Source organism: Miniopterus natalensis, chromosome 22 (assembly GCF_054644295.1).
Source record: "Miniopterus natalensis isolate mMinNat1 chromosome 22, mMinNat1.hap1, whole genome shotgun sequence".
NCBI classification, from domain to species: domain Eukaryota; kingdom Metazoa; phylum Chordata; class Mammalia; order Chiroptera; family Miniopteridae; genus Miniopterus; species Miniopterus natalensis.
The window spans coordinates 2,257,364-2,278,297 of NC_142102.1; the positions used below are offsets into that span (position 1 = coordinate 2,257,364).

The following is a 20,934-nucleotide window of genomic DNA, read 5'->3' on the forward strand; positions in this document are numbered from 1 at the left end:
GTGGTGCCAAGGCCACCCACCTTATAATCACCTAACTGTCCACTTGATTTGTGCGGTTTCTAGGTCTCACCTGACCATAGAAGGGTTTGTAAAGTCCCCCCCCCCAAAAGCGTGGACACGTGGCTGCATGTCACCTTCTAGATGGTGCCTGACAAGCAAACCCTTTGCGAGAGAGGAAACTGAGGCCGGGAACACCTGGTTGAGCTCCCCCTCCCCGACCCCGCCGCCTCTGAGATGCTGACTAACGTGGGCCGCCCACCCGCTGCGGATTCCTCACTATTTGGATGTCAGCTCGGTTCCTCCCAGGTTTCAGCTACAGCAGATTAGTCAAAACAGGCAACAGCCATACGGGGAACAGAAAAGACAGTCGAGTCGGCTGGGAATCTAAGCACCTGTCTCAACCAACAAGCCTTCCCGGTTATGGGACCAGGGCACGCCACTTAATATTCCTGCATCCCGCGCCCCCGACGGAAAGTGGGGTGATCCCTGGGGTGGCTGCGAGGCTTCACTGAATGAAAATGCAAAATCGACAGCCGTGCACGGCCTTTGTCACTCCCACCCAGCTCCCTCCCCATCAGTTTCTTTCTCTGTGTCTTCACCTAGGACCTCCTAAGGGGTGGCATTATAACTCGGCCCCACAAAGGTGACCCAAAAGTGCTCAGTGCCCCTGAATGGCCTTGTAGCAAGGCCACCAGGAGGGGGAGAGTGGGAGAGGCAGAGTCTTGAAACGTGAAGGCCTCAGGGAGTCTTGGAGCCATCGGTCCCCCAGAGTGTCGTTCTGTGTCCCTGCTGCGGAGCCTGGGGTTCACAGTCAGCTCCAACAGCTGTGCCTTAGGCCCAGGAAGCCGGAGAAGCCGGCAAGACTCTGCCCCCTACCCGTTTCCTCTGGAGCAGTCTGCATTTTCCAATCTATTTCTTTTTTTAAATGCTTTTAATTGATTAGAGAGAGAGAAAGGGAGGGAGTGAGGGAGAGAGAGAAACATTGATGAGAAACATCAATGGGCTGCCTCCTGCACGCCCCCTACTGGGGACCAAGCCCCAGCTCGGGCCTGTGCCCTGACCGGGAATCGAACCGGTGACCTCTGGGCGCATTGGATGACACTCAACCAACAGAGCCACACCGGCCCGGGCTCCAATCGATTACATAAGAGAGCTTATAAGTTTCTGAAAACGGCAAATCCACAACAGTTGGCAGAAGGGAATGAAGCCCCAGGAAACAGACCCGTCCAGTGTCTTTCCACCGGCGACGGGCAGGACCGTGGCCAGAGTGTAATTCTCTGCGATTCCACACCGTTGCCCTTTCCAGGTCTCTCTGCGGTGTCTTGTGCATGAACAAGGGACCCGGCAGCTGGGCGACCAAGTGTGGCTGTGACCTGCACAAGGACGCCCCCTGGGTCTAACCCTCCCGCACTCCCCAGGGCAGGCACCCCAGCCAAGGCCTGTCCATGGTGCATCTTCTACTCGGCACAGCGGTGCCCTGCGGGCTGACCTCAGCCGTGGGCCAGGTCTCTCCTGCTTTTCTCCTCTGACCCTCTCCAGGTGCCTCCCAATTCAGCCGGCATCTCAGCCCTGCTGGGGGGACTGCAGCCCAGGGAGTTTCAATGTCCGTAGAATTGCGGGGCCAGCGACTTTTCCCAGTAGGCCTCAGTTAGGCAGCACTACAGAAGCTGGCAGCTCATCCGGGCCGCTAGGGCACCATTTGGGAAATCACTCCCTGGGTAACCCTGAGGGAACGGCTGGCTAACTCGGCGGAGGCGGGGACTGTCCGGTAAGTGGGTGTTTCGGGGCAGTGGGATCCCAGTGACCTAACATCCTAATGCCCCTTCCACATGGGCCTGAGCAAGAGCTTTCGTGTTAAAACCAAAAACAATAAAAAAAAACACTTTGAATTATAATTCGTGGAGAAAAGTTAGACCAAGGGGCCTTTGATTTTTTATTTTTATTTTTTCTTATGAGAGAGAGAAACGTCAATTTGTTGTTCCACTTACTGATGCATCACTGGGTGACTCTTGTATGTGCCCTGACCGGGGATCGAACCCGCAGCCTTGGCGTATCGGGGTGATGCTCTAACCCACTGGGCCACCCGGCCAGGGCCTCTGCATGTCCTTTTGGGATCATGGTTCAAACGGATAGAGCTGCACACGGAAGTGTCTTCGGAATGGATACAAGATCCAGAGCATTCCAGAGCCCCCCGACTTTCGGGAAGAATCGGTTTGGAGGAGAGGGAGCAGGACGGACAGTTTTGCATTTTAAAGATGCGACACGGGGGGCTTTGGAGGGACCCACATATTCACAGACACGCTGCGAACGGCTGTGCTCTACAGATGCTCCAACGTCGACGCTTGTTAATATGCAGACAACGCCCCAGGGGACCCCTAAGGGATGCTCCTCCCAAGTTTAACAAACTGCCGTGTAAATTAGCAGCTATTAATACTTTCCACATGAATCGTATACATTAATTAAATCTTCCAGGGGCACTTTTTGTCCTTCGCGCCATCTCCCCCTTCCGTCGTCCTTAAATAAAATATCATTTCTTTCTTGCTAAAAACATCCCTTTCTTCTTCCATCTTTCCCAGACGCTGTAATGCACCGAAGGACCTGAGACAAACCTGTCTTTGCTCAGAGAGGCTGTCGCAAGTGAATTTCTTCTAGAAGAATCCATTTTCTTGCAACCGGGGCCTAACTCGGTTTAGAATATTCCACGAACGGATTCGCTCTGGCCAGTTTGGCTCAGTGGTTAGGGTGTCAGCCCTCGGACTGAAGGGTCCCGGGTTCGATTCCTGTCACATTGATGTTTCTCTCTCCCCCCCCCCCCACCTTCTGCTCTGAAAAGCAATGAAAAATAAGTATCATCCAGTAAGGATTAAAAAAACAGCTCAGTTTTAGAAGGTTCTCGTGAAGGGGGTCAGTCCCCATCAGCACACCCCAGAAGGGACACTGTGGGGTGCACGTTTCAGGTTTGTCTGCCCTCGCTTGATCCGCCCTGTGACAGAAGAGCGACTCATTTGATCGATGACTGGATAACTTGGCTCACGTCACCTGTACGGCTTGAACAGTGTCTTCCAAAAAGGTATGTTGAAGCCCTAACCCCCCCGTCACCGAGACCGTGACAGTGCCTCGCTCTTTGTCGTCGATGGCTCTGCCAGTTTTAAATATGATCGATCAGGTCTTTTGTAGAATTTCGGTCAGTTGGGTTGGTTTTGATATTTCTCATGATTAGATGGGGGGGGTTGGTCTCAGGGGGAAATGTCATTCTGAGCACATGAGACAGCAGATCAAAGGCACATACTATCATCGTGACATCGCTGTTGATGTTGACCTTGACCCCGCGGGCTCAGGGAGTGCTCGTCAGGTTTCTCTCTGAAGTCACCCCCCGTCCCCCGTGCTGTCCCCTTGGGGTGGAAGTCACTCTGGGCTGTCCCCATATGAGGAGTTGTTCGCTCCCTCCCCCTAAGGGCAGAGTACCTACATCAATAACCTGGAATTCTCTGCCTAGATGTCTTCTCCACTGTTTATTTACTTATATATTGCATCACTTATTTATATAAATACGGGCTTGAGGCTATTTGTTTTACGTTTTGGGTTGTGTAATACTTTATGATGATGCTCAAATCACTCCAGCTCTGGCCACTGGGGGCTCCTTCAGTTGGCTCCAGCATCCCTGTGACATCCCCCCATTAATGTGCTGACAGATGTACAGCTCCATGAACATATTAAAAGACACTTAATTGTGCATTTTGAATGGACAGATTGTCTGGCCTATGAATAATATTTCACTAAAGCTATTTACAAAGAGTCAGAGATAGACGGGGGAGGAAACTACCGGAGGGCTCTGAGTCGGTCACAATAGCATCCAGTCCCCAAAGCGCTAAGTCAACGAGAAGAAATTGGGCTGGTGGGGGGACTGCAAACTCGGAGGGGCTGTGAGATGGGTCAGGACGTTACAGACAACGAGAGACGCAGGATGTGAAAAACAAAGAAATCCGTGGTGCTCCAATTTAGAGAGCTCACACCGAACCTTTAGCGCAGGGACGGTAAAATGTGAGAATTCTCGTTCTCAGTTAACCCAGAATAAAGTCTAAAATGCTGGAAAAAAATCTACGAAGATACTGCCAACAGCTGGGACGCTGAACAAATCTGTCCAGTGTCCAAGGAAGACTCAGCGGCAAAAACTAATTTTAAAAAAAAGGAGGCCAAGTTACAGACAGAAGTACTCAGCTTTGCTCCCTGTTTCCTCAGAAAGAGAGAAATGATTTATTGTACCATTTGCTACGGATGCCTAACAGATCGCCGAAAATTTATCGGCTTAAAACAAACACCCATGTATTTCCTCCCAGGCTATAGGTCAGAGGATGCGTTGGCTCAGCTGGGGTCTCTGCCAAAGCGTTGGCCAGGCTGGGTTTTTATCTGACAGCAGGAGGGAGGAATCCGCTTCCGAGCTGACTCAGGAAGCTGGCGGATTTCAGTTCTGTGTGGTTGTAGGACTGACGTTCCAGCTTCCTTTCTGGCTGTTGGCCAGGGTCCAGGGCCTACGGGCCAGGGGTCAGGGGCCAGGGGTCAGGGGCTGCCACAGTTCTTCCCACGAGGCCCTCTCCACCAGCAACGGCACCTCGATTCTTCTCACACGTGTAATCTAACCTCCCTTTTGCCTGCCTCTTCCAGTCTCCCCTTCTCCCATCAGCTGGAAAAAGTCCTTAAAGCCGCCTGTGATTCGATTAGGCGCACGCAGATAACCTCTGAATCTTAACGTCGCCGGCCATGGAATTTTAATTACAACTCTAAAGCCCCTTCTTGGCAGTGCCCACGTTAGTGTTGCATCCAATAATGAGCGATGGGGATCCTGGGGCATGGTTAGGCTTCTACCCACCACATCTATAAACAGAGACACACAAAAAGGCCAATTTCAAGTTGTCACGGTGCCACCCTGTCTATCCTGAGCCCCACTGCAAGCAGCCAGCCAGTCACTCAGAGAAATGATGGGTTACGGTAGGCACTTCAAATCCACTTACTTCTCCCACGCAGAGCCTCTCACTACCGTGGTAGGACCGACGGGAGGAAGGCCCTGGTTACTCCCGTGGTTCCACGCCTGTCGCCTGCCTGGCAGGGTCTCGTATAGAAATGGAGCTGCCTGCCTTAGCCAGTTTGGCTCAGTGGTTACAGCGTCGGCCTGAGGACTGAAGGGTCCCGGGTTCGATTCCAGCCCAGGGCACATACCTGGGCTGCAGGCTGGATCCCCGGCCCTGGTCGGGATGCATGCTGGAGGCCACCAATCGATGTGTCTCTCCCTCGCTCTCCCTTCTACTGTCTCTGAAAATGGGAAAAATATCCTTGGGTGTGGATGGAAACACTCAAATGTGCGTTAACTGATGAGTGGATAAACAAAATGTGGTCTGTCCATAAACAGGCCATTTGGCAATGAGTAGGAATGAAATACTAATTCGTACTACGGTGTAGAGGAACCTTATAAACAATATTGTAAGCGAGGGAAGCCGGTCGCAAAGAACCACGTATTGTACGATTCCATTGATTAGAAATGTCCAGACGAGGCGAACCCACGGAGGTAAAAAGTCGGTTAGACAACTGCCAGGGTCAGATCACGAGAGGAGATGGGGGCCACTGCTAACGGGCAGAGGCTTATCCTGAGGGTGATGGGAATGTTCTGGGATCAGACAATGGTGTCTGCACAGCTCTCTGACTATATGAAAAAACCACTGGAGAGTAGACCTTAAAAGTAAATTTTCTGATATGTGAGGATGAGAAAAAAATGAACACGTTTTACTTACAAAAAAAAAGTTTGGGCAGATATAAAAACCCCCTCAAACAAATACAGCTGTTCCAAACCCCTGCTTTATGGCGAAGCCGTTTCTAAACGTGCTGCAGGGGCGGGAAAAAAGTTGCAATTTCTGTAATTATAGGGAAAGTTTATCGAGTGGGTGGGTCAAGTACTTATTTCACTAACACTGCATCCCGCCCGTTTCCATGACCCCAACCTGTCAAATGGTTCTATTTTTGCCCCAGTAACTTCTAGGAATTTATCTCAAGAATGAGTAGAAGATTCACAGTATACAACGAAAACGACTGACTTACCGCGTGACATTAGCTGAATCACGACCGGCCCACGCGAGGGAATCCCGTGTGCTGGAAGCTGGCTTAGAAACATACTCGGGATCGGGGGGAAACTGGGGGAGATCCGAAGTAGGAAACGCGCATTAGCCCGCAACCTAGTCGTTACGTTCCCTTGATGTCAAAATGGACATAAAAAGAGACTGGACAGAGATACACTGAAATATTAACTGTGTTACCTGGGGGTGGGAAGCAGATGCACAAGATAATTTTCCTTGTTGATGCTTTTGCTCAACTGAAGTATAGTATTTGTCATCAGAAAAATAATTTTTTTTTTAATGACAGAGGAAAAATGAAACGTTACCCAGCACACTCATGTGGATCTCAGGGCAAGGTTGCTGGATTCGGGACCAGTCAGGGGCCAGCCTGCACGGTGTGCAGGGGCCTGCAGGAGGTGGGAGGTGCTGGTCCCACTGGAGGCCCCTAAAAGGCGGTGGGTGCTGGGCCCTTCCCATTCCAGCAGGACCCACCCCACCCCAGCAGGACCCACAGGCCCAGGGCAACCTCTGGGCTCGGACTTCAGGCTCTCCAGTTAATGAAACAGCTTTACTCTCCCATCCACACTCCAGCCACCCCTGCGGGAGCGGGAGGTGCCCTGTGCTTCTCAGTGGGGCTCCAGGTGGGCAGGTTCCCTCTAAAGCAATAGGAGTTGAGACCAGGCTCGAGGGCACTTTCATAGCATGACTTCGGGGGAGAAAACAGGTACTTGGCTCCTAAGGACTTGCTCAGCTCATCCAAGGCTTATCCAGAAACAAGCCTTTGTCGAGTCCCTCCTGGGCTCCTTTACAAGGGACAGGACACTGCCCACTGCCCTGTTCAGGGGACACAGAGCCAGGACGAGGACCAGGACCTGAGGGGGTTTGGAGAGCAGAGACTGTATTGAGTGATAGTGTCACTTGTCCCTGTCGCCTATTACCATAAATAACGAAGCCCGGTCAGAACGGGCGGGCCCGAGTCCTGGATGCCCGTTGGTCATATACAGCTCTGCTTACGGGTGACACTGCAGCCCATCCCAGCGCTCACGGGATGCGCTCATCACAGGCTGACTTGGAGATGCCGCTCACGCCAGAGCCCCATCAGTGCTGCTGTTGAGACAAAGGAGCTGATTGCATCTCTTACTCGTGACAAATGTGACACGCAGATTTTGAACGTCTTATTTTGAAGCAATTTTAATCAAAGTTAAATGTAGCTCGTCAGCTTCACCTTCAACTCAGGAGCCCTGGTGGGGGCCCGGGGCTGAGGATGGCAATGTGATAGGCAGGCAAAGGAGAAGGGACACAGGTGACAGGGAAAGGGGGCCTGAGTCCCCAGACAGGGTTCCAGAGCTGAACCTGCTCTGCTAGAAGCATGGGGGCCCTGGAATCAGACACACAAAGGGCCTAGTTGGGGGAGCACGGAAAGAGGGTTCCAGCATAGAAGCCCAGCCATTGGCTTGTTTGGGGAAGACCTAGAGTCCCCGAGGTGGAGGGACAAGTGCCACCAGAAGATTCAGATCTTCATGGGGGCCAGGTATTTGTGGACACAGGATGGCACTTTCAGACTGAATATGCCCTTGACTTCTCCACCACCACCTTATTAAGTTGTTGGACTGGGATTTACCCATCAACTGTTGTGGCTTCCATCATAAAAGCCAAATAAAATTACTCCACCTGGGGAATACTAGGGAGTTCTCCTTAATACAAAATGAAGGTAGGAAATGGCTGGGGTCCCTCAGGGCCTGTGGAGGGGGTCTCCCGGGCACGGAGGATGCTCAGTGCTTCCTGCCACCGGAAGGCTGGCCCGTGAATCCCACTCTGTTCTCAGCAGTGCGACTTTGGTTGCTTTGCTCTCCAACACTTCATTTTTCACCTGGGTTCCAATGGGCTTCATCTGGGCCTCTAGCACGAAGATAAAACTTTTCACCTAAAATCTGGTTCTAGATCTGAGTCCACCGCTCACCCTGGGGTGGTCTCGACTCTTTTTAGACAGGTGATCCCAGCAGGCCTCCAGCTTCAGAGGCCAGGAGGCTGGGTGGCCCCCTCCAAGGTACGACCTGGGGTTGCGGAGAAGCCCGATCTTCCTTGGATTCCACCAACACATGCCCACATGGTTTCAAGAGACTTCACGGCAGTCGGATGACAGGATTTGGCAGCCCCCAAAGAGCATCTGAAACTTTTTAAGGTCTTGCTTTTTGGAGAAAATCAGTCATCAACTTTTCAAAGGGGTCCTTAGTCACCCCGCAAAGTGCAAGAAGAAAAATTAAGAGAAACACTGCTGCATCCTTTATCATCCAATTGCGTGGGGAACTCCAGTTGCCCAGAGTGACTGGACCCCGAGGACTGCTGAGGGGCGAAGGAAGGTACTTTGGGAAACAGGCCGGTGGTTTCGTATAAAGTCGACATCTACTCACCATGGGAGCCAGCGACCCCACCCTGACGTGTTCATCAGGTGAAACAAAAAGTTATATTCACTCAAACACCTGCACAGGATGTTTACAGCAGCTTTTTTCATATTCTCCGAAACCTGGAGAAAACCCCCAAGTTCTTCGGCTGGGGAATGGGTGAGCTGTGACGTGGTCACAGTGGCAGTGAGCTAGCTACTAATGTCTGCGGCTTCATGAGTGAATCCCATGCTCTGTGCTACAGGAAGGCGGCCTGGCTCAAAGGCAGCTACTGTATGATGCCACCTCTCTGACACCTCGAAGGGGAAACGCTCGGGACAGGAAAGAGAGCTTGCCTGCCAGGGCCTGGGGTGGGCCGAGTGTGAAGGGGCGCAATGGACTTTGGGGGTTGAGGAAACTGTTCCACGTACTAGTTGTGGTAACAGTTGTAATAACACTGTGTGTGTCACATTTGGAGAAATGTGCACCAGAAGGAGTACTGTATGTAAATTATCTTAATTTAAAAAACACACAAAATATACTAAATCCACATAGATGCTGACCTTATAGCAACAGCTGGGATGTCAACAGCGGTGGTGCTAAATAAACACGGCAATCGTGAGGGAATAGTTACAGCCACTAAAAAGGATTTTCTTTCCCCAAATGCAGCAGCACAGGAATAAGCCCATGTAATGTCCTGGGGCCAGGGCAAGATGGGAAACCCTGTATGAACCGCTCCAGGCAACACAGACGGGCCAACACGCGCGGACTCACAGACGCCGCAGGAAGACGCTCTCCGGCCGCCTGCCTCTCCTGCTCCGTCGCGAGGCCTCGGTGACAGTGCTGCTGGCCCAGCAGGACGCGCTGGCCACGGGACACACTCCGCACGCCCCGCAGGCCTCCTGTGGGCAGGACTTCAAAACAGGCTTACAAGGTTGTGCGAAACTAGAAACAGTGGGCAAACAGACCAAACCAGCACTTTATTTTAAAAAGTTTTATTCTGCAGATTTAGAAATTTGAGACTTTTTAATAACCGCAAAAGAAATCCAGTCACACCTAATGATTAACAGAATGTAGTGGTGTGTTATCCAAACGGAAGTCGTGCTGATGTGCCATAATAAATCGTCTATTAGTAAAAAAATACACTTTAGGGCACAGCATTGTATCACAAATTACAGTAGGGATATTTTGCAAGAATTTAATCAAACTAGAGAATTCTGAGTAACTGTATCTTTTAAATGCAGCGCTTAAAAATGTAACAACTCTGTGCATTCTTTTACTTTAAAAAAATGACCTTGTGTGTGTCATAAAAATGCCGCTTTATTGCTGCAGAGGTCGAAGTTCGAGGCTCAAGAGGTACAGGAGAGAATACAAAAGGCTGCCTTAAGAAACGTGGTTTTGTTTATGTATAAAAAAGGTAGAGTTTATAAAAGTTAATTTACAAACCAAGAACAAAAGTGGTATGCACGCGTTATGTACAAGCCTCCTTAAAACATCGGAATCTTCAAATGCGTAGCCCCCCCAAAAAACCCCCAAAAAACCAAGACCACCGCTGCCCCTCGCCAAAAAAATAAAAATAAAAAAAATCCCAAATCACACCGTTATTTTCTTCTGGGTGATCTCACGCTTCTGAGCCCCCCAACCCCCCAATTTCCTCAACCTGGTTCATGATTCAGTATCCAGATGCGCACAAAAGCCGTAAAAACTTAGTCCTACACAGAGAGAACGCCCTAAGAGTTAAAAACAGGAGGGTAAGGCACTCCTGCTGGTTAGTATGTCTGGTGATATGGTTAATTTATAGGTCCAGAGGCCACGGCACCAGCCACCTGCTTTGGTGTCCTTCCCTAAGAAAGTGTTTTCACGTACAATCAGTAATTGTCCTCACTCGACCCCCCACCCCAAAGTGATAAACCCCCTGCTGTACATTTCTGTTAAGTCCACTACACTGGTTATATACTCCAGGTGCATTTTTAAATGTGTGCATATTACCTCATGCATAATAAAATAAAATAAAATGTGTGTGCCAGGCCAGGGCCACAATCGAGTGGGAGCAGTGTACTTTGGAAAGAACAGAACTCAAATGCACCCCTTTACCGGCTGGTATTTTAACGGAAATCAGTATGTGAAGTTAAGCAGTGACCGTGAAAAGTACAGGAATCATCGCGAAGCAAACGTCTTTGAACCTCTCGCCAACGCCAAGTTCTTCCGGCGCAAACACGCAGCTCGCAGCGCGTTTTCTGACCTCGGCTCAGGAGCGCGCTCCCTCATCTTCATCAGTTCAAACAGAACGCTTAATACTACCAGACTGGAGCATCGATTCTAAGGAAAGTATAATACTTGATAGAGTGGTTCCATTTAGATTTAGTTAAGTTTTACCCGGTTCACATTATTTAATCGAGTTCCTATTTTCAGAATTAAAAGTGGTCGATCAGGACAGAAACGCAGTTGGCTCCCACAAGGTAATTGGGATCTCCAGGAAGACACTTGTTTTGCCAGGTTTTAGGATCACCTGTGGAGGAAAAAGACGCCATGTCACCTATAGCTGCTGGCCCTCAGGCTCTGCAACCACAGGCCAACACACATACCTATGTTAGGGTACAATTCCCTTCTATTTCTTTATTAAACTGCACTTACCCCCGGCTCTAAGAGCTAGATGACTAAGTCGAGTTAGTGTGGCGATCACACGCTACGGTATAAAAATGCTGACTCGCTGTATTGTAACCAGGAACTATTATAACTAATATAACACTGTATACAACAACTACGCTTTAAAAAACCCTCTACGTGCTACATTTCAATGAAGACCCACTGGAATCTAAGGACTCGACACGGTTTCAGGTTTCTCTTTCAGTATGTTTTCAAACAATGAATAAAAGGCGGGGGCCACATGCCTGGGTCACTCCAGTTTGCCGGAGTCCACACAGTTATTGGCAGAGTCCTTCTTTCACTTTCGGAAGTCTGGATAATAATTCTACGGTCAGCCAGTTAAGCTGAGGGTGAGAATGCATTTCTCACACTCAACCACAGGCCAACAATGGAAGCCTGGGCGTCTGGGTGGGGCTTGGGCCCTGGAATGGCCCACAAGCTCACGGTGATGTGGTACCTGCAGCAGAGCTAAGAGCCCTGGTGGGGGGCACTGAATGTCTGGAAGGCTGGGATGGCCGCATGTCTCTGGTATCCAAAAGGATACTCGAAGCTGCTGACTTTTGCTTCCCAACAGCATCAGTTCTCAACCAGGAGCTGGGGGCGATGCCTGGAGATGATTCTACCTGTCACAACTGGCACCTAGTGGGTGGAGGCCAGGGAGGCGGCTACATCCCACACAATGCACAGGACAGGCCCAATTACAAAGAATTCTCTGGCCAAAATGTCAACAGTGCCACGGGTGAGAATCCTGCCTGTGGCAGGCTGCACACCACCGAGGCGAGATCTGAGTCATGATTGGCTCAGTGCTTTAGACCAGCATGTTGAGTGATTTCACTTCCCAAGCGCATACGGGCTTATGTGATACTGAAGATAACAAATTCCTTAGGCAATGTAGCTATAACAACCCTTTGGAAGTTAAAAAAACCCTTATCTTTAGGCCCAAGTTTTTTGTTGGGATTAAGTCAGTAGTTACCAAATCTACTCTTGACTTTCTAAACAGAACCTGACAGCAGCAAAGCCTTCTGAAGTCATGCAGGACTCCACACGAAAGGCCCACTTCTCTTCTAGGTGAACACACTCCGACGTGAAACAGCTCCTTCCTGCGTTAATCTCACAGAGTAACTTAAATTTTGTGGCCTAAAACGCTGGAGTAACAAATGGAGGACTCACTTATGCTTCATTAAATATGTAGAAATAATCATTATAAACGAGTAACCACAACAGACAGTCAGTCTAAGGACCCTGGTCCTAACTTGGGTTAGAGGACAAGCAGAACTCATCCTACAGCCTGACTTTCAGAATAAATGTTCTAAATGCTGTTTTCTTAATGTTAGTTCATTATAAACGTTATAAAACGTTTCTCTGTGGAAACGTTTCCCTGAGGGAATAGCTTTTATATCAAATGTGTTAAAATTAATTTATTAACTTTTTCCAGAGAAAGTTACTTGTGAAACACATATCTACATATAATTTTTTGTCTTGGGTAGTATTAAAATATTATCCAATAATCTTTACACTGTAAAACTCTGATTTCCTACCACTCCTCTCTAAAACTTCATAATGTCCACCAGATTTACCAAAAATTCAGCAGCAGAACTAGAAGTTCTTATTTTTCTACATCAGGGTCAAGTAAAGTGATCTAGACCAAAACTACAAAAAGTTCCAAATGGCAACTGACTAGTCACCGAGGAGGTGAGAAATGTGAAAATGCAAAGAAAGCTGTGCAGCTATGATCTTAAGAAAAAAAGCCACTTAAAAAGTGTGTGCAACAGAAGTTAGAATTTTACACTGGAAAACCATGGCCAAGCGCGGTCACAGCGGAAGGTCTTCTGTCTTTCAAGCTTCTCTGGTATATATACTTTGTAGATTGAAAAACTAAATAGTAACCAAAAATAGAAACGACACAAAGGAATCAAATCATTTCAGTAAGAAGGCGAAAATGCCTGTTACGTAGGACGGTATCAATTCTCTCATTGCATCTTAGACAAATTTTTTTAAATTTATTGATTTTTTTAGAGAGGGAGGATGGGAGAGAGAGAGGGAGAGAGAGACACTGATCAGCTGTCCCACTCACTCAGACATCACTGGCTGATTCCTGTATGTGCCCTGACCAGGGATCCAGCCTGAAACCTTGGTGTATGGAGACGATGCTCTAACCAACGGAGCTACCCGGCCAGGGCTCACACCTGAATTTTGACAGATGCGATAATTTTGTTGACCACCCAGAAACAGTCAACCTTTGCCAATCATCAGCATTTAAAAGGCAGAACCTCTCTACCCCTCCCTGGTCACTGACGGCATCTGCAGCGCACGGGAGTTCACCACCCTGGCGAGGCCGGCAGGGCCGCAGGACAGAGGCCGAGGTTCGCTAACGGCACGGGGAGCTCCACCGGCCCAGGGTTAATCAATGACAGTCCCCAAGCCCCCAAAGGACAGAGTGAAGACAGCGTACCCGACGAGGAGTCGGATGATTTTAGAGCAAAAGACCAACCGTCAGGAGTCATGGACGCACAGTGTGGCAGGCGCAGCTCCACGGGCTTCAGGAACTTGAGGCCATGGGGCCCGCACATCACTAACGGGCTCAGCAGGGTCTCTCCTGGAGGCGGGGGGAGAGGTTAGCGGCTGGTGCATCTGCACCACGGCCCTCCTTCCCCGCCCACTGTGCTGCCCGGCGAGCTCTCCCAGCAGCACTGGCTGAGGAACACGCCGCTGAAGCCACACATGCAGGTCTCATTGTTTCAGCAGTCACTGTATCCCAACGTGTCCCCAAATCACGCCGACATGTCACTAATACACTAATCTTTGAAATCCTGTGTATCTGACACTTCCAGCACATTTTAATTTAAAACAGTCACATCTGAAGGGCTAAACAGCCACAGAGCCGGGGGCCCTGCACGGATCACAGGTTCTCACAGTGTACGGTACATTCACACATACTTTCTGCATGTCACGGACATGTTGTGTTTTTAATGCCACAGACCTGGTTTAAGGGGTTCACGCAGGGCCGACACGTTAGTGTGAGCAGAGAAACGCGTGCCCAGGGGGAGCCCCGCTCAAAGGCTCTAAGAGAAGCCGTAGCTCTGGCCCCCATGTCATCCTGGCTGATCCGGAAAGACAGGGAACAGCAGCACCCTGGCTCAAGGGAGCCCCGAAATACGGACCGTGACGCTGGACAGCGGTACCCCACTCCCTGCTGAGTGTCTGCTAGAGGTGGGCCTGCGGTGGCAAGGCGGACCTGCCCCGAGAGGCTTGTGTCCCCCGGCAGGGGACAGGCACAGAGCAAAGCCTGACTGGGTGCCACCTAACCGGTCTCTAGACACAGACGGGACAAATGACTCGAAGACAAGCGTGGAGGGGGCAGCTAAGACTGCCCGGCAGGTGGGGGAGGGGCGCCCCAAGGCCTGTCGCCTGCCGCAAGGCAGGACGTGCAGCGCCCGGTGGAGGGCCCAGCGTGCCCCCCGGCCCCCCGGCGCTCACCCTTCTCCTTGTCCAGCGGCGGCAGGATGCTGTTATCCCTGCAGACCTTGAAGTAGATCTCCTGCTCCATGCCCTCGGGGATGGCGCCCTGCGGGATGATGATGCTGACGCCCGTCTCGATGGAGCTCAGCACCCCGCCGTTGCCGTTGAACACGCCGCGGGCCGTGGCCACCACGGTGTGGCCATCCTCACCGTCGCCCTCGTCCGGCACAGCTGTGGGGCTGAGTTCGGGAGCCGTCGTGAGTCACCCCGGCGCCCGCGGGTGCTCTCGCGACAGGCAACCCTCCTTTGCATCCCTAAGCTGTTCACCTTGGCAGGTAGGTCCTCGGGGACAGACCTGACACGCACAGGGCCACCCCAGGGGGTCCCTCCTGGGGAAACCGGTTTCGCCTTTGAAGGGAACCAATCAAGTCGCCTCCGGTTCTGATTTCTGCAACAGGACGTACCAGCCCGGGACCCGCCTCACCCGACTACAGGTCCCTGATACTAAGAAATGCGTTTTAACATCCATGAAAGGGGCGTTTTAAAACCGACAGCAGGTCACGGCTGAGCTGGCAGCACTGTTTTTCCTTCTCAGTGATACACGAGACGGCGGCGCCTCTTACAACTGGCAGCACCTCGGGCCGCTGCGCTGTCGCCGGGGTTTCAGGGGTGCGCACGTTCCTGCCTGAGCACTCGAGTCGCCGCGCCCTGCTGTCAAAGGCAAGGCCTCCACAGTCCCACGAGGGGACAGAGACCAAGCGACCCCCGGAGACAGCAGCTCACTAGCAGCAGCAGGGGCAGGAGGGGTACCTAGGGCACAACGAGGGCTGCGGAGAGGGGGCCGCCCAGGTCCGCGGTCGAGCTGAGCCAGGGCCCCAAGGCGAGCAGAAAGGTGGGTGGACGAGACAAAAGCAGGTGAAGGCCGGGCAGCTTCGTTCCTGCGTGACCAGGGCACCGGGTGGATGCCAACCCGAGCGACCTCCTGTCCCCACCCCCTCCCGAGGGAGGCAGCTCGTGCCGGTGAGCAGCCGCGGGGCGTCCCGGCCTCGGGCCTGCTGCGAGCGCGTCTGCGCCGGGGGCCTGAGCGTGAGTGGACCTGGGGGCGAGGGGAGCTTCCGTGTGGCCAGCGTGGGGCTGGTCAGCACCATGGAATGACGACAGAGAAGAGAGTCCACCGCTGGGGCTCCTGGTGGGCCCGTCTCTCGTTTGCTCAGAGAGCTGACTCCCTAAAACTTTAAAAATAGCTGCTGTTTTGTAACCACCACGTGGAGCTCATTACTGCTGAGCAGACAGTGGACAAGGAACACAGACGCCTATGTTTCCGAGGTCACGGGAGCCGCAGCTGTTAAGAGCACGGGCCGGGGTCAACGACCAGGCCTGAATCTAGGTTCCCGCCCCCGCTGTGTGACCTCGGCAAACTGCAATGTCACTCAACTTCATTTCTTAGAGAAATGGGGCTAATGACAAGGCCTGGTGGCCACATGACTGCTAGATTATTTCACCGAATCATCTTGGGTCCCTCGCAGGACCTTCTGCGTGATGGATTCATGGCAATGGTTTGGTCAACAATGTTGAGTTTAAGGTCTAAGTTAAAACTACCAGGTCAAGTCCTCACGCCAGACAACCACAGGGTCGAGAAGGGGGCACAGCTCTTACCTCACGGGGACAGCCTTGGGCACGGCGCTGACGCTGTTCGCCTGGTACCTAGGCTTGTCTGCGTGGACGGAGAACGTCTCCACTCCGCTGTCGAACTCGGGAGGCTGTGCTTTCATGAGGGTTTTGGGAGACGTGGGGACCTTTGAAGACACGTCGGGCTTGTGCGCGGATTCGCTTGGCAGGAGGTTGTGACTGAATTTAGGGCTTTCAAACTTGCGTTCAAAGGGCCGCGCAGAACTGGTGTATGGTTTGGGGGTGAACCGATTGTAGGCTGGGGCGACTGTTTTTTGAGTCTGTTCGGTCCCGTTCACAGGAGCTTTATCTGTGAAACTTTTCTGGGCGTAGAAGGTGGACTGAGTGGGATCCTCTCGGTTCATTGGTCTGAAAGTTGTTGGTTTATTTTGAGATGGAGGCGGCTCTGGTTTGGATACTAAAGAATTCTGAAAATCCAATGACACTGAATTACCTGATTAAAAAAAAAAGCACACAGACAACATTTAAAAAACTTTTTAAAAGGAGGTTTTACAGCCCCTCTGATGTCTCTCCCATCTTAACTAGTCCTAGTTCAGGGTCACCAGTGAGAGGCAGCTCTTAGACACTGGTGGCTGTGTGACGCTGAGGGAGGTCACACGGACACATGGTGCTGTTAGTGTGTCCTGCTGCCTTGGAGTCAGGGCCACGCTGCTAAGCGCATGCCCCCAGCGGCTGGCGACTGAGTAACCCCTCTCCAACGTCCATAGCAAATACCAAACAGAATGACAAATTTAGCTAAGTTAAAAAAAAAATACTAAAAACTCATTGTCAAGAGAAAAGGCACAGTTTGGGAAATGCTGTTACCAATGTGTAACTAGCTGATGAAGTAGGGCCTAAGACCCACAGGGAACACCTCCACCCCCGTAAGAAAGACGCAGCCTGACAGGAAGATGGGCGAAGCCCCCAGGAACCACGCAACAGACACAGCCTCACTGCGAGCGAGGAAAGTGCTAACTCCAAACAAACAAAAACATGAGATTCCATTTCACACCCATGAGGTTAGCAAAACGGATGCCTGGTATCTCCCAGGGTTGACAAGATGTGAAACTGCAGGAATTCCAGGTACCGCTGGTGGCAGTGAGACAGTGACAAGTGGACTCTATGAGATAACTAAGCAGAAAATGCCACCAACGCTCTTCAAACCCTTTCAGAAAGAGGGAAAGAGGGAGCACGTCCCAGCTCTCTATGAACCCAGCACAATCTCAATACCAAAAGCAGGCAGGGACGTTCCAAGAAAAGGAAACTATAAACCCAAATGCCTTGTGAACGTCGTAGTATAATTTATTCCATTAACAGAATAAAGGAGAAAAATCTTACGAGCCCCTTAACACAGGCACCTGACCAAGTGATTTCAGCACATCAGGAACAGAAGGGACCGTCCTAAACGGAATCAAGGCAGCTACGAGAAACCACAACAAACCCACAGCTAGCACTGTGAGGGTGACACTAAATCTTGCCTCCCCAAGACGGGAGGTGCCAGACGTCTGCTCTCCTCGCTTCCACGCGATGTCTCAGTGGAAGGAAAAGAAATTAAAGGCACCCGAAACTAACTGCACACATGACAGGTGGAAAGAAAGTCCCAACGTGAGGGTGCCTCCGTCTACAACCGCCCCTTGTCTGCTGAGACTCGGCCTGGCATCTGACCCCTGTTTAGGCAACGAAAGAACTGCTTGCAGTGGCCAAATGCCAACAGAAGGATCAATTGTGGTACATTCTGAGGGTAAAATACAGGTTTTTTTTGAAAGGGCTAAATAAGAAAAGGGGTGTTGCGAGGTGGAGGGGACAGTTTCCATTTCAGGGAGTCTGATGAAAGGCAGAGATACAGAAGTAGTTTGAAGAGATAGCGGGGTCAAAACAAGGGGCTTTGCACGGCAGAACAGGCGACCTGCGTGCCTGAAGGCAGAGGGCAGGATTCTGTGGGAGGGGCAGACTGACGGAAGAGGCGGAGGGAAAGACGGAGGCAGCAGGGAGAGGAGCTGGGCCACTGAGGGGCGGCACGGCCAAGGGAGGTGAAGGGCGGGATGTGGGGAACAGCAGGGACACAGCCACTGCAATGACGGACGAGCTGTAGGTCGTCCGCCTTGCTGAGACTTTGCTACAGGACGCACATGCAAGGGCAACGCGCTCAGGGACACGTATTAGGCGAAACTTGGCATCTTCCCGGAGTCGTGTGTAAAGAGGGGATGTCACAATAACGTTTATAAACCGCCATTCAATCCGATCAGACATACCAGTAAACAAACATGACTTCCAGAAACTGAGCTACGTGAATAAAACGGAGTAAAAGATATTTAGGGAAAAGGCTTATCCAATATAAGTCACAGTCAAAAACAGGTGATGTACTTTTGGCAAAATCCTTAGTTTTCACTGTTTTTAGCTTAAAAGTCTTGTGTATTATTTCTTATGTGAAAAGCCACTTTGCTTAGGAGTGGGGGTGTAATTTCATAAGTCTTGCTCTTACAGCGGTGCTGCCAGCTGAGCGGCCTACCTTCCCCGTGGGCTCCTTTGGCGTGGGCGTGGGCGTGGAGCGCGGGGCCGGGGCCGGGCGCAGGCTGCGGCGGGGGCGTGGGCTGCCCCGGGTCGTAGCGCTTCTCGAACGCTCTCTCCACAGCGTCAGTGTCCGCAGACTTGCCCCTGTGAAGAAACGCAGACAGCGCCACCACCTGAAATGGACTCGCCCGGACAAACAAGCTCTCGCTCTCGAAGTAGCTCCAAGTTTAAAAAAACAAACTAGAAACTTCACACTTTATTCTTATGAGTGCGGACAGCTACTCTACCAAAATAGGCAAACAAACCCAGCCATCCACCAGCACGAGAAATGCAGACAGCCCAGGTGCCTGAAGACTTTCAGGAACACCCAGAAGATGGCAACCAGAAGGCAGATGACATTTTGGGTATATTTGTAATATTTCACTGTGTTGTTTACAATCGAGGGAGGTCTTGCAAATATTTTCAAAAATATTCACTGGCCCCAGTCTTCCTTAGATTCACGTCTAATTTCGTCTCTAAGGTGCAATGGCTGCTCCTGGCACGCCCAGAGCGCCACACAAGGTGTCGTCACCAACAGGGGTCAGCCGAGTTTTCTCGTGAAGAGCTGGGCAGTAAATGTTCTTCGGCTTTTTGGGCCATAAGGTCTCAAACACACTATTCAAACTCTGCCCAAAAGCAGCCAGAGACAGTAAGTAAATGAACGTGTGTAGCCGTGTTCCAGTAACACAAGGAACTGACATCTTTTACTTTAAAAAGTGTCCTTGATTTACCAGACCCGTTTTTGTTAACAGCCAGAGTAGCAGATACTGCTTAGTTTTACGAGGCCCATTCAAGTCAAATTGTGCCGTGCATGCTTACTTTCTCAGATTGCCAATTGTTACAGGACACAAATGCACACAAAAAGAAACCTCTGAAATAGACCCATAATTGCCACGCTGCCATCTAAACCTGCGCAGAGCCAAGCACACCAGCTTTATGTGCACAAACACCAGACAGGTCGAGGGGACTTGCACAGAAGACTCGTTTTATCATGAGACTGAAGGCTGTGCCGTCAGCGAGCTTCCGCATTTAGACCGAGCACTTGAAGATGGCATTCAAATCTGCAAGTGCACATAATGCCAAGGACACGCGTGGGACACCTGTGCAACAGCCTCACGTCGACGCCGGTCTTACCACTTGACGCTCCTTTTCAAGCAGTCATAGCTAGTGTAAGAGCCAAGAAATCTAGGTGGTGGCCAAGCAAGCGCAATAGAAAAATGAAAGAAAACGGTCAATCTAACTAAGCAATTTGCAGCAAATGAAACTCAAATGTCATTTAAAACATCAACCAAAAGACACGCACCCACCATTTCTAATTTATTCCCTGGCGAAACTTCTTAGACCCAAATGTCTTAGTAAGAGGGTAAAGAGAATCTCTCTCTGTGAACTACACCCGCTGGACCCTCCTGACAGGAACTAATGTTTAACAACTTAAGTCGAAATGACCACGAAGGGCCTGCTCTCCTGCCTGAGTGGGGCCGCTGAGGCCCGGCGCTGAGCGCCTCCTCCCGCACCCGGGGCGCCGGGCACCGCCCTACGCCGGGCTGCGGAGCACGAGACACCAGCAGCAGGCCGTCGGCATGCAGAGCCCCAGTGCCCCACGCCTGCATTTCTTAGCAACTGCTTTCTCAGTGGATGAAGATTTAAATGGATGGCAGCGGGAAAAGGTTTTAAATCTCGACTTTGAATGATGTCTTAGAAAACAAGTGGCTCGTGATGGCTCTTTCATGTGTCCACTTGGTTCGGCTGAAGCAGTCACAGTTCAGTCAAACACTAATGCAGGGACCGCTATGAGGGAATTTTCAGACGTAACGCCTCTGAATCAGTTGAGTTTCATGTTGATTAAAGGGAATTATCTGGATGGGCTCTTTGAAGGGGAACGTGGGCTTCCTGAGCTCAGACTTCCATGCAGCTCTGATTTCATCTTCCGGCCCCAGGGACTTAGGACGTGCTCAGCCAGGTCCCACGAGTGGAAGCAGACTCGTTATAATAAACCCCATCTGCTCTTCACTCCATGGGCTTGTGTTGCTGAAGCAAAAACCCACGTGCGCCTGTGTGGGTTTACCTCCCACTCTCCCCACCAAGTTCTCTGTCCCTCAGGGTCTGACCAGAGACAGAACCAGCAGGAG

General features: G+C 51.1%; 1 protein-coding gene across 4 annotated transcripts in view; it reads right to left on the minus strand.

Moving 5' to 3' along the window:
• Positions 1 to 9,461: 9,461 nt before the first annotated feature.
• TJP1 (tight junction protein 1) overlaps positions 9,462 to 20,934 on the minus strand; it is a 67,288-nt gene continuing 55,815 nt past the window's right edge. For 3 of the 4 annotated variants that reach the window (XM_087829092.1, XM_087829091.1, XM_087829094.1), the window contains 5 exons: positions 18,765 to 18,910; positions 16,244 to 16,709; positions 14,606 to 14,826; positions 13,581 to 13,724; positions 9,462 to 10,991 (listed from right to left, as the gene is read on the minus strand). In XM_087829092.1, the coding sequence (XP_087685218.1) occupies positions 10,897 to 10,991; positions 13,581 to 13,724; positions 14,606 to 14,826; positions 16,244 to 16,709; positions 18,765 to 18,910 (1,072 nt within the window). In that variant the 3' untranslated portion in view covers positions 9,462 to 10,896. The remainder of the gene's footprint in view (positions 10,992 to 13,580; positions 13,725 to 14,605; positions 14,827 to 16,243; positions 16,710 to 18,764; positions 18,911 to 20,934) is intronic. The other variant, XM_087829093.1, reaches the window with a different exon arrangement.